The sequence below is a fragment of the Rhamphochromis longiceps genome, linkage group LG2 (genome assembly GCF_057381845.1).
Source record: "Rhamphochromis longiceps isolate RC_006_pf linkage group LG2, R_longiceps_female_GT1.1, whole genome shotgun sequence".
Classification (NCBI taxonomy): domain Eukaryota; kingdom Metazoa; phylum Chordata; class Actinopteri; order Cichliformes; family Cichlidae; genus Rhamphochromis; species Rhamphochromis longiceps.
Window position 1 is genome coordinate 39,239,818 of NC_140558.1, and position 13,656 is coordinate 39,253,473.

At 40.0% G+C, this 13,656-nt stretch overlaps 1 protein-coding gene across 2 annotated transcripts; it reads left to right on the forward strand.

The window, feature by feature from the left end:
* The first annotated feature begins 1,730 nt into the window (after positions 1-1,730).
* Positions 1,731-13,590, forward strand: srpx2 (sushi-repeat containing protein X-linked 2). Of its 2 annotated transcripts, none has more exons than XM_085428326.1 (10): positions 1,731-2,010; positions 4,335-4,406; positions 5,370-5,561; positions 6,383-6,559; positions 6,892-7,015; positions 7,102-7,223; positions 7,307-7,486; positions 11,009-11,142; positions 11,236-11,357; positions 12,787-13,590. In XM_085428326.1, the coding sequence occupies exons 1-10, from the start codon at positions 1,965-1,967 to the stop codon at positions 12,965-12,967; spliced, it is 1,350 nt and encodes a 449-aa protein (XP_085284452.1). In that variant the 5' UTR covers positions 1,731-1,964; the 3' UTR covers positions 12,968-13,590. The 2 variants fall into 2 exon arrangements, with proteins under 2 accessions (XP_085284452.1, XP_085284461.1); XM_085428335.1 differs by lacking the exon at positions 1,731-2,010 and adding an exon at positions 3,654-3,778.
* Positions 13,591-13,656: the final 66 nt, after the last annotated feature.

A 13,656-nucleotide genomic window follows, 5' to 3' on the forward strand; every position in this document is an offset into this window, starting at 1 on the left:
TTTTTCCCAGCAATAAAGCTGCGCTTAAGTTTAACTTCCGTGTCTGAGTCCTGCATTTTGAGTCCACCACTCCTGCTTGCCTGCCTGCCACACAGCCAATCTTGACACAAAGTGTGGATCACTCATTGAAGGCTGGACCAGAGATTTAATAAGGACATTTTTTTTTTTAATAAACTTAATTCTAAATGTCTTTTTTTGTCTTTAAAGAATCTGTTGAGTGCTTTTCAGCCTCTAAGAACTTGACCAGACCAGGTGTTCAGATTTTACAGAGATGGTGCTGCTTTACATTTTTCACTGATAAATAAGAAATCCCAGTTTTACTATAATACTAGCATATAGATTTTTCTCCTGTTCTGACTGTTCCACAAGTTTACAGACAAGCATGTTTTTTGTTAATTTGTTTGTTTTTCAACTATTTTCCCCGACCCTTGCAGTGCTCAACCTTTTCAACAAAGCTCACATTTATCTTATTTCAAACACCACCGGAAGTTGATTATTTTGTCTTTGGTATATTATGAGTTAAGGTTTGAGATCAGCTACAATTTTACAGTTCAGTAGTCACAGCTTTCTTCTGAGGCCTATAAACTGGATTGGTTTTCTAGGTATGTTCACATGAGTATGACCTTGTTGTAGAAGGACAATGGCTCATTGTTTTTGTCCTGGAATAACTAAGGCATTATTGAAACAAATATACACTTTACTAGAAGCTCAGTATGAAACAATAAATCATTTATTTTGAATCAATAATTTAAAAATTAATCTGAAAATTGTATATCAATCTATGACATCACCAGCCCCCTGAAGACATGGTCCTGCAGTTTGCAAACAGCAGCCAGTATTTTACTGCACATTTAATGTTAAGGGCTTAAAAAGGTGCAGACAGGCTGGTGCAGACTGGAAGAGATTTGCTGGCTTGCAGAACAGAGTGCTATTCAATTATTAATTAATAAGCTATTACACACTATAACACCACTGCTTGCTTCACATTTGTCAGGGCTGCGCTGTGTCCACGTGCTTTTATTTTGACAGTAGCACCGCTACTTCCTGTCTCCTGCAGTCGGTCTTTACAGTCCTTATAATTAGCTTCCTTCTGCTGATGTGGATGTGACACACGCGTCACAGCAGTCAGAGCAGCCTTGTAAATATGCGCTTAGTTGAAGATAAACACAAAGACTGATGCTTTTTTTCGTTCTCCAAATTGAATTTCTACTTGCATCGTGCTCTCCTCGTGCGATTTTCTAAACAAATTACATGTGATGATCCTTTTAAAAAAACAATGCGTCGCATTAAATAGTGCTACATTTAATTACTACTAGACCGTGAGCTCTTTGTAAGTGTTGTGTATTGTGGGGGGACATATTTGGAGCATTTTGTAAGTTTATTTTGAAAGTAGCCCGTTTCATTAAAACAAAACAAAACGAAAAAAACAAAAACCCATCAGGCGTGATGTCACTGAAATAACATTATGAGATTATGAAATAAAGATCCATAACAGCTGATAACTCCAGTGCCATTGTATATATCAGATGGCAGCCTAAAAAATCTGCTGCTGCAAGTGAATTAGCGTATAGGCCTACTTCTTGCATGAGTTGAAGGGTGGAGTTTATAAAAGATTTTTAATCATGTTTAATGCAGCGATGGGTGGAAACACACACACACACACACACACACACACACACACACACACACACACACACACACACTAGAAGCCCGTTAGTGCCACCAAGTGGTTTTTGTCTCTGTGATGAACTAGAAGAATCTTTCCTTAACAAAAGCTGAGGAGGCTGCTGCGTGAAAGGAGCGCTCGTTGTTGACTGAGGGGATTATTCAGACAACTCTTTTTTTTTTTTTAAAAGCTTTCCTCAGTTTTATAGCTTCGTAGGTCTGTGTTGGACTCTGAGATTCTTGGAGTTGTACAAAAAAAGTTTGATCTCATCCAGGAGTGTCATCTCTGCGTTTCTGACATGCGCCTCAGCCGCTCTGTTGCTGTCTTCATCTTGTTCTTCACAGGTGAGTCCATGCGACAAACCTAGCGTGTACGAGACAAGAAAACAAAAATAAACAACAATTCAAATGTTAGGGGCTAGATTTCATCAAAGTACCACGTGATTACAGTGCACGATGTACTTTCCTGTGATCAAAGGAAAAGTACAGAATCAACAAAGTAAAACTACTCCTTAAGTTCCCAATGCAAAAACGTTTGCTCCCAAGGTTTTGGATAGTGCATATTCTGTTAGCAGAAACTAGATGGTGAAGTTGAAACAGAGGCTGAAACTAACGAGCAATCTGCTGCTTCTGTTTAGCTACAGTAACCATGAAAACTCATATTTCCAAAGCGTAAGTGACATCTCTGATAAAAAATGGGAAGCAGCAAGCTCTCATATTTATTAAGAGAGAGAAACCATGAAATCTTTGGCAAGTAAAGAATAACTTTAACTTAAAATAATGATTGTTTTGTTTTAGCTCAATCAATCAGTTGTTCGACTAAAGCTATCTAGCTATCTAAAGTAATCTAAAGTAACTACATCTGTCTGACAGTGATCTTCTTTTAAAGGAAAAGTTATTTAGTCTAAGTTTAGTATAAATTCAAGCATTGGTTTTGTTGCAAGTCTCAACTAAGACAAATTTGCATGAATATGTAATATATTAGATGGTTGGCCAAGGTTCAAGTCACTCATCTTCCCTGCAGCTGGGAAATACCTCCTCTGCAGTAAAGCCACTGGTATTAGATCCAGATGTGCTGCATTTTTTAGGTGAATCGATGAGTACAAATGGAGGTTCCTGCTCCATTTGTGCCTCCACAACATCTCCCAACATGCAACTGGCTAAAATCCAGGATAAGATGACTTTAAAAATGAGCTGAGCTTCATTTCTCTTCAGGTGTTCCTTCCCCGTTTGCTGACCAAGCAGTTTAATTACGGCTCAGCTCCAGTTAATTACTGAGGAGTCCCCCTCCGGGCCAAACGTGCTAAAGCCTTCATTTAATCCTGCAAGATAATGACATGACCTGAGATTCCCCTCGGCAGCACATATGAACTCCAGCGATGATGAGGAGTGATTGAAAGGATGATGCTCGGTCTCTCAGCTTTGTCATTAGAGACATGTTATGAGGGGACTATTTTCATACATATTATCACAAAAGCTGAATGAGTAACAAGAAGTCTAATCTCCAAGGTTATGTTTGCCTATTAGGAAAAACAGCTTAAGTCTATAGAAAACCTCAGTTTCAATTTTATCCATGTATAATCTCACATATCATTTTAATTCCCATGTGCATGATAGTACACCCCACTTGCAGTAATGTCCATTTCTATATTTGAACACTGCAGTGATTAGCCTGTTATTTCCTGTGTGACTAATTCTCTGTGAGGGGAAATATTAGCCTGGGGAAGTGTATTGTGTGGAACATTGGGCTCTTTATAAGAAAAATAAAACAAACAAAAAAACCCACTGACGGTGGGTTTAATCTGCTTGTCTTAGGAAGAATCTGGAGCAGAGTAGGGAAATTAAATGTATCATTACTAATAAAATGCTTTAAAGTGGACTTTATTAGCTTGAGACTAAGTTTAATGCTGAGCTGAAGCAAAGGAAGCAGAGCAGGAACTGAGAGCTGGGATGGGGGGTGGGGGATTGACAGACTGGAAAGTTTGGCACTCAGCTCTAAACACGGAGTCATTTTCAGGATACTGTGCCTGAGCCACCACTGCAGAGAAAGAAGAGTAACAGTGATTTATTGTGCAGAAAGTACAGTACAAGAACTGTTAGAACATGGAAACTGGTGAGTAAGAGACACAATCGCCAAGTGGGTAATGAAAACATGCTGTTTGTCCTGATGTGTGGTGGAGTTAAAGTGAAAGTTTCAAAACATAACCAAGGCCATTTACATGCATCACCTCAAGAAAGCAAAGAGCCCCAGGATTTTCCATTTCCTGATTGGAAATCCAGGTGGAATATTATTTGAGTTGTGCTAAAGGAAGCTGAAAGGAGGTTGTGGAAATGAGAGTGCGCGGTGAGAAAAGTTTGTGTCTGCCTGCTTCTGTGTGACCTACATAATATGTGCTTCAGTCGTATTATTTCACCCCAGCTGATGCTCAGGAGGTTTGGGGTTCGAACCCTAGGCTTTTCTACATGTTGGCTTAAATACATGTCCAGGGGTTAGGTTGCTCCTGATGTTTCCATGTGAGTGTGTGAATGTTAGGTTAAAAGTGCTTAGGTTTTTTAAATACGTGTGAATGATACTTGTAGTAAGAAAGCTCAAAAAGAGTAGAAAAGTGCTATTTGAGTGACAGTCTATCTACCATAAACACATGTGACATGTCTGGTTGTTTTTTCAGCTGGCTCTGGGACTACAGTATACGAAAATGAGTTTACAGAGGAAGATACGACTCCTCAACTGGACTACACAAGTGCGTATGGACAACAGACACTCACTGGGGCTGGGCCATATGTCAGAACATACCATCAAACAGTGTCTATTAAAGATTTGGCCTCTGTCGCTCATATGACGGTAGCTAACACATCTGGTGTCAAGAATAAGCAGCTTAGTAAGAAAGTCTGTAAACTTTTAGATTTTTGCTCAAAGACTCTTCTAGGAAACCAGATGATAAAGAGAATATAGATATTTATAGCCTGCTTACTTCTTTGGATCCAGGGTTATGCAATCCAGATGAAATGGTTTTTTGATTTTTGTGTCAGTCACTGCTGTTAAAGCCATTAGAAAAAAAAACTTGTGTAATTATTTATTTATTTATTCATTCTTTGCTGCCTTGATGTCTGGCTTAATCCTCTTCACAACGTTGCTTCAGTTCATTGAAGATTGGAGGCATTTGTTTAGGCACAGCTTTCTTAAATTCCCAACAAAGCATTTTAATTGTGTTGAGGTCTGTCAGACAGATGACCTCATATTTGACTCTAGAATACTCTGTTATACATAGGAGCTCATGGTCGACTCAATGACTGCTAGGTGTCCTGGTCCTGTGGCTGCAAAACAAGCCCACACCATCACCTTTCCATCACCGTGTTTGACACTTGGTATGAGTTGTTTATGCTGATATGCAGTGTTTGGTTTTCTCCAAATGTGATTCTGTGCATCACAGCCAAACATTTCCACTTTTGTGTCCTCTGTCTGGGCACTGTTTCAGAAGTCTTATGGTTTGCTCAGATGCTTCTTTCTAATAATAATTTTTGTGGTGCTTTTCATCTGGTTTCTTGCTGAAGTTTGAATCTTTGAACTCTATAATAAAGACTGATTAACTGATATAGACAAGCACAGTCTGAAATCCCACTTTTCCCATGAGTGAACACTGAGTCCAACACTCAGAGTCTAAAGGAATCACACAAATCTGATTCTGGCTGCTCTTTAAAAACAGACCCTTACTGGTGCCATCCTCCGGGTCTGACCAACGGTGAGGTGACCTGCCACTCCCCTCGAGGCAGAGCCTACAGGAGCACATTGGGAACGCGTTGCCAGATGAGCTGCGATCGAGGGTACAAGCTGCTGGGAAGACGCTCCATTATGTGCCTCGCTAATCGCCGCTGGTCTGGGACTGCTTACTGCCGCAGTATGTGGAGATTTTAACTTAACATGTGATCAGTTTGGTGACACTTTGTTTTTCTGACCAAGAAAATCGATCAGCAAATACGGTGAGTGTCTGTTATTTGAAAATATTCATCTCATTCTTACTGGCCAGGAATTATAAAATCAGTTCAGTTCACATGTTCCCTTATTACCATGAGCACTGGAGTTGTTAATTTTATTCACTGGCACCACATGTAAGTGTTAATCCACTGCTGAAAATAGTCCCCAATTACACTTTTTTTTACTCTTTGAGAGTAATAGTTGCTTAAAAATGCAGTTCCCAGTTTGAGCCTTTTTAACAGCTCGGAGAGTTAAATCAAATCCTGTTTTTAGATATTTTCTTCACACGTGCTCACACTGCTAGTGTTGTTGACACTAAAAATAAAAAATCACCAGCCAAACCTTTTAATTCTTGGACTTTCCTGGGGTGGCTTTTTATGATTCACAGTTCAAAATAATGAATTGTTCTTTTTTTAATACTCTGAAGCAGACTGCTTAACAATTTTAACCTTTAAGGAAAGTTTCTTTTGATTGCCCCCTCCCATACAGAAGGTTTGAAAAGCAGATGGGTGGGGCTTCTGTGCTTACAGTGGAAAGTGTGAAGCTGACGTGTCCATATTAAGGATATCTGCTGTCAGTGATGTTATATAGACCCAAGAGAATAAAATAATCTAAAACTAAATGTTTAGAGCAGTCTGGTTCTTACTTGAACATACACTGAGCTCATTAGTTACAATTTTGACCATGTTTAATATGAACAGCCACCACTGTGGCCATTTAACATACTCTCTGTGTGCCCATCAGAGATGCGCTGCCACATGCTGCCCCTCATTTACCATGGCAGGTACACCTGCACTCAGGGCTTTATGGTGGACTCCAGGTGTGACTTTACCTGTGACACTGGCTATCGCATTGAAGGAGAACCATCACGCATCTGCCAGCACAGGGGGTCATGGAGCGGAGTACAGCCGGTGTGTTCAGGTACGCAGCACTGTCTCAGTGTGTAGATCCAAGTGAAGCCGACCAAATGTTTGGAAATTCTGTCAGCTATATTTTTTAACTTAATGCCATACATGGACTTTAAATCAGGCCATCTGCTCTGGTGTGGTTATCCTTCATTCCTTCACAGGATTGGCTCCTTTTACAGTCTCACAAAAACAAGCATATTTCCTCCTCGTCTGTTCTCTGGACTGAATCCAAACTGTGGCTTGTTGCTTTCTGAATTAAATTCTGCTCTTTATAGCTGTAGCAGTTGGGCAATGCTGACAACATGCCTGCTTCCTTTCTCTAATGCTACATTGCCATTATTTCAGATACTGATCCTCCAAAGATAAAGTGTCCTCCATCTAGACTCAAGGTCGCTGAGCCTGGAAAGCTCACCGCCAAGGTGACCTGGGACCCTCCGACAGCCACAGACACTGCTCACAAGTCACTCGAGTATGTCACAGACTTCCTTTATTTCCCTTTCCTGTTCATTCTTAAATGGATTTGAACATTTTGTTGGCTACTGTGTCTCTCTGCAGTGTGATATTAGTGGGCCAGGAGCCAGGCACTGACTTTAAAGAGGGACTTCACATTATCCGATATAAAGTGTACGATCAGGCCAGGAACAGAGCTGCCTGCAAGTTTATAGTGCGTGTTGAGGGTAAGCTGCCAAACCGGATTTCTTGAGTTACTATTTTGTTATCACTGTTGTATTTTATTTACATGATTTTGTTTTACATTCAGTGAGAAGATGTCCAGAACTCTTTCCACCCTTGCATAGTTACCTCAGCTGCTCCTCCGATGGGAACAACTATGGTGCAACGTGTGAATACCACTGCGAAGGAGGATACGAACGGAGGGGGGTGTCGAGTCGTGTCTGCCAATTCAACCGAAGCTGGGGCGGAGATCCTGCTGAGTGTGTTCGTGAGTACTGAGTCTGCAAATAGGTGACTTTAAGATGACTGTATAACAGTGGCAAATGTACCAGACTGACACAACAATATAATAAATAGAGTAAAAAAAAAATTTTTATATTGTAAGGTAGACCCTAGAATAATACATACAGAGAAAAACCCAACAATCATATGACCCCGTATGAGCAGGAACTTTGGCGACAGTGGGAAGGAAAAACTCCCTTTTAACAGGAAGAAACCTCTGGCAGAGTGAGGGGCGGGGCCACCTGCTGTGACCAGTTGGGGTGAGAGAAGGAAGACAGAAAGACATGCTGTGGAAAAGAGCCAAAGACTGCAGTCAGTACTCAGTTGAGGCTCCAACCACCACCAACACCGGCAGATGAATCGCAGACTGCAGAAACTTTACACTGGACTTCACACACCGGGGATTCTCTATCTGTCCATTGTTCCTCTAGACCAGCGGTCCCCAATCCCAGTCCACGAGGGCCGGTGTCCCTGCAGGTTTTAGGTCTCACCCTGGGTCCACACACCCGAATCACATGATTAGTTCTTTACCAGGCCTCTGGAGAACTTCAAGACATGTTGAGAAGATAATTTATCCAATTAAATCAGCTGTGATGGATCAAGGACACATCTAAAACCTGCAGGGACACCGGCCCTCGTGGACTGGGATTAGGGACCCCTGCTCTAGACACTAGGACTTAGATTTACCAATGAAATGCAAAAATTACCTTCATCTGAAGAGAGGCCTTCTGATGTTGTCTTTGGTTCAGGAGTAGCTTAATATTAAGACTGCTTCTTTCCCTGAGGACGTCTGTGGGTGGTGGCTCCTGATACTTTGACACCAGCATCATTCCACTCCTTGTAAAGCTTTCCCAAATTCTTTAATCGACTTTTCTTGTCAGTCTGCTCAAGGCTGCGGTCGTCCCTGTTGCCTTTGCATCTTTTCCTACCACACTTTTCCCATCCAGTCAGCTTTCCATTAAAATGCTTCGATACAGCACTCTGTGAACAGCCAGCCTTTTCAGCCATAAGTTTCTGTGGCTTACCCTCCCCATGATCGTCATCTGGACAACTGTTGAGTCAGCAGTGTTGTGGTAGTGTGTTCTAAACTAGATTGAGAGGTATATTGTATTTATAATGTTTGAAAATTCATTCATTCAAACTCAAAATGAAATCTTCAAATCATTTCAGATATATGGGCTCAAAATGTGGTCATAAATATTTTGTACTTGTAAATCGGTTTTGTACTTGTAAATCAGGATTTGTATGTGTAAAAAAGATTTGTGTTTGGACGAATTTTGACCCTATTTTTCTTCCTTTCATCTGATTGGTCAATGTCATGTCAATCACAAATGTAACAATCCAATCAGAGAACAGATGGGTTTGGCTGTCGGAGGGGCGCTTTTTTTTTAACTGCAGGTCTTTGAAGGGAATAAATGCCCTTTTACATGCCAACCCAGCGTTTTCCTTCATCACCACGAAGGAAAACAGTCTGTGGTCGTCCGAGTTTGGTGATTTTTGTGTCACAGGTCTACGTGTTTAATACAGGGACTTCCACAGCCTTTTCAACAGCGCTGCGGACCGTGGGGTGGGGCGGGCAGTGTTTTGGAAATGACAGTCTTCTTTACAAAGCTTTCTTCGTTATGAATTAGCATACATGTTTTTATTGAACATTTGAAGAACTAGCAAAATAAAAACAGAAACTCTTGTAGAGGACATAAAGTCAGAGATAGAAAAGATGCACCTGCTCCGGAGCAGGTGCATCTAGTACAGGTAGAGCTGCTGCAAAAACCCACAGAGCTCAGCAGCCAGCGCAAAAAATTCTGGATCCTTTGCTTTTAGTTAGCAGTTAGCATTAGCACCACATCCTGCGTCCGATGTGAAAGGACTTTTATGCTGCGCACTGTGACGCACAGCAATGGTCCCGGGTCAGCCCTGACTTTGTGTTAAACTAATCCTAAAGTAATAATGGTATTTCTAACCACTGATATACCACAACTTTATCCTTTCAACAGCTGCTGAAAGTTAGGGGACCTAGCTGCTATCGGATATTTATATAGAGATCCTCCAGCTTCAAACTGTATCACCCTTCAAGGACCTGCAGTTCAAAAAAGCGCCCCTCCGACAGCCAAACCCATCTGTTTTCTGATTGGATTGTTACATTTGTGATTGACATGACATTGACCAATCAGATGAAAGGAAGAAAAATAGGGTCAAAATTCGTACTTGTAACTTGCAGGGGTTTTTTTTGGCTAAGTCCACACACAAATCTTTTTTACACATACACATCTTTTTTACGCACACACAAATTCCTTTTACACATACAAAACTGATTTACAAGTACAAAATATTTATGACCACATTTTGAGCCCATGCCAGATATTGCACTTCTGATTTTGTGAGCTGTAACCAACAATCATCAAAATTCAAACAAAAGAAATGAAGCTTGTAAGATTTCACTTCACATCAAATGACTATATGAAAGTAACTTTTCAGGATACTTGCATTTTTTGCACTAGTATATTAGTATAGTTAATAAACAGTTGTTTATCATGGCTGTTTTGCATCAACCAGCAAATATTTTATATACAGTGAGGTAGTAAAGTCCAGTGGTTCCTGACATAAGGGGAAGGCACCCCACAAAGATAATTATTAGAGGAATAAAAAGTTCCACTTTACAGTTTCCTCTGTCCTTTTGTTATTTATGTTGTGTCAGAGATTTACAGTTAACAAACAGTCAGGTGAGTAAACAACACTGAGACACTTGTTACTGATAACGTGCGGCACGGGTGAATCTCAGACAGAGAGACACACCGAACTGCAGTATTCGTTTATTTTTATAGGTTACATCGCAAATATAATCACATTTCCTGTTACGCAGGTCCTGATGCTGTCTGTGTGTAAGCTGTGTGTGTATGTGTCACAAAGTGTGTGTGCTACAAGTCAATTTCTAAGAATAAGATAATGCAAGTCAACTTCTGCGGATGTGTATTTCTGTGCTGATCTCTTGCAGTAAATGTCACAGGGTCACAGGGTCAGCTTCCTGTTTCTTCAGAAAGCTGTGTCTGGTGAAATATGTGAACATAAGCATAACATAACATTTGAAGCATAATCAAATAAAACAGTAAAAAATCCTTAACATGTTGTGACAGATATTCAGAGGCAGGACATTTTTGATGGTGTCTAAAAGCGTTGATGAGGAGTGATGATTACACACTTTCTTCTTAAGAAGGTCAGAGCTGAAAAGGCTGAACAGCGCTGCTTTAATCTTGAACAGCTCGTGCGATTTTACGCTTCAGCGAAAAAATGAATAAATTTAAATTTTTGGAGATTTTAGCCAGAGGTGGGGGATCTGGTTAAAGTCTTCATGGTGGCAGCAAAAAGTATGAGATAGAAGAGAATACATCTGAAATCTATACATTATTACAGTATGGAGTGCACTGCATACATAACAGAATGCTTTTGTATGTGCTTATGTATATATGGAGGGGTATAAGTGGAGGATGTAACTATGACCTTTTGTTTGTAGCAATTGAGATTAAAGCCGATGTAAAGACAGCGCCAGCTCTCCTGGATCAGTTCTATGAAAAGCGGAGGCTGCTGATCGTGTCTGCACCCAACATGTCGGACCCTGACTACCAGCTCCAGAACATCATGACACAAGTGAGACTTTACTTGATCAGCCCAGTAAGGCTTCTGAAGCCGTTTAATAAGTAACAAGAACCCAATCATGTGTTTCCCCTTTTCCTGATTCAGAAAGCAGATTGTGGATTAGCCCTCCGGCACGTAACCGTGATCGAGCTTCTGGGCTCTCCTCCTCGTGAGACAGGCCGCATTAAAGAAAGTCTTCTTCAGCCTCAAGTCATAGAGGGTTTAAGGTAATAATTTATTTGTTCAACAGTTTTATGGTTCTTTTATGGGGACTTTAAAAAATCCATCCTGAAATGACTTTATAAAATTTCCATTTCACTTAACAGTCAAGAGTTATTTTCACAAGCTTTAAATGTCAGGAGTCTCCTAATAAAAAGAGAGTCTCCATTCAAAGATTAACATTTCTAAATATAGCATAATAATCACTTCGATGGGATTTCAACAGACCCGACAAAACATCAGTAATAATCATCTGGCTTTTGGTTTCCCTGAGAAGCACTGCGATGCTTTTGAAGCTGAGCATTTTGCAGTAAAAATAAACATTAAAAAATAATTCATCTTAGGAAATGCCTCGATAAAGATTCTTTCCTACAACTGTGCAATTTGAGTAAGAAGCATTCCTCAGTTTTTCCAGACTGGAAACTCTTCCTAACCTAAGGTCTCACTGCAGACACACAAATCCTAAAGAGTACTGAGGTAAACTGAGTGAGCAGAGCACAAATCATCAGGGGAATTCAGACATCAATAAAGGGACGTTTTATCTGAACATAGCTTAGAGTTGGAAGGAAATACATCTAATTGTAATTGAAAGCAATGAGTTGAAAGCCAACAAGTATAAAGCTGCACTGAACAATACTCTTTTTAATACAGTGATCGTGCACTCTCCATAGACTGTATATAAATGATGGCTGTAACTACCTTGCTGTAACCCATTGGTTCGCTAAATCCTATTTTGAAGACTTGTTTTGAACATTTTGGCTGTCACCAGCTTATTCTGAGAATATATTCATCACAAGGCAGTAATGTTATTCCAGTTTAAATGGGATCATCATTCACTTATTTTTTGTACTAAATAAGACATGAAACTAGTGATTGAGACCACAAACCAGAAATATTTTAGGATCTGTGTTCACATACAGTGTTTCTTGGGGTGGAAGCAACCTGGCGCTAATTATATGAGCACTTCTGTGAAGAGTTTATTATTGCTATGCTCTGCTTCTTAGTCTATTGCTATGCTAACACCCTGAGGCATTCAGAGCTGTAAAGCTTGAATCAATTTCTCAAGTCTCTAAAAAACATGCCTGACATTATTGTAACAATTTTATATGGTGTTATTCTGTGAGAGGCTGGGAGGCCCTGCAGGACTCAGAATTTGATACGTGGAAGATAACGGATGGATGTTTTTAAATTCAGGAATCAAGTGGTCAAAACTAAAATAGATAATGCAGCTTTTATACTCCAATCTGATCATTTTGAACACCTAAAGAATGATGTGTGACTACTTTAAGAAGGCAAACCTTGAAGCAAAAAGTTGACTTTTTTAAGCAACGTTTGCCAATTATAAATATCCAGCTATCCAGAATATTACAAGGATGAATTATTTGTAATTTTCACTGTAGAGGATGTGTTAATGGCTCTTATTGGGTTTCTCCACAGGCAAGCATTCAGAATATCCAGAAGCTACTTCAGCATGGTGCTCCTGGATGAGCTCGGTCTGGACCGAGAGCGCTTCATTTCCCCCGTGGGTTCAGATGAGCTGTTCTCCTACATCGACAGTTTCCTGCTGGACGAAGAGGAACGGGAGAAACTGGAGCTCCGCAGCGATTTCTGTGACTAATTTAATAAACCTCTGTCGTTGCCACAGCAATGCACACATCAGTATTACTAACACACAGTAAGGACAAACAACCAGAAACCAGGTTCAGAGGAACATTTGAAGCGGGGAAAAAAAAGACAAGACAGCAGTTCCTTGTTTTAAAATGTGATTATACAACACTGAAGTGCAAGCACTGTTTGCTCTGTATTAAATCATCAGCCAAAGGGGTGCTGACAGCAGAAAGCGTTTGCCACAGAATATCTAGCATTTAAGATTAGAAGTAAAACACACCAGCAAATATGTGTATATACACACACATATAGAAATGTAGATATGTATTTGTATGGAGCTTCTTTATTATCAAAGACAATTCCCAGCTGGACTCAGATGTAACCAAATTCCTTCTAGAAGCATCTTTCACCACATCCATACACTGAAATGCTTCCGAGCAGTTAGTCTGAAGCAGTATATAAATCAACTTTAATTCAATAGGATATAAACTTGCATGCATAACAAGTCAGATCTGATAAATATAATCTACTGCCAACTTTGCTCTAAAGGTTATAAAAGCTTTATCTCCTAAAAGTTATATTTTTTACCAACATTTAAAAAAAAAAAAAAAGCGGAAAAAAAAGTGTAGCGTGTGTAGTGTTGCTCTCTTTTATCTTTAGTTTAAAGTGGAGAAAGCGAAAGAATGTCTGAGTTTAGTT

Excerpts from the sequence above, each read along its gene's own strand:
- srpx2 (XM_085428326.1), top strand. The coding sequence starts at position 1,965 with ATGCGCCTCAGCCGCTCTGTTGCTGTCTTCATCTTGTTCTTCACAG. Across the intron at positions 4,407-5,369 it reads TCCTCAACTGGACTACACAA|ACCCTTACTGGTGCCATCCT; the intron begins GTGCGTATGGAC and ends CTTTAAAAACAG. Across the intron at positions 11,143-11,235 it reads TCCAGAACATCATGACACAA|AAAGCAGATTGTGGATTAGC; the intron begins GTGAGACTTTAC and ends TTCCTGATTCAG.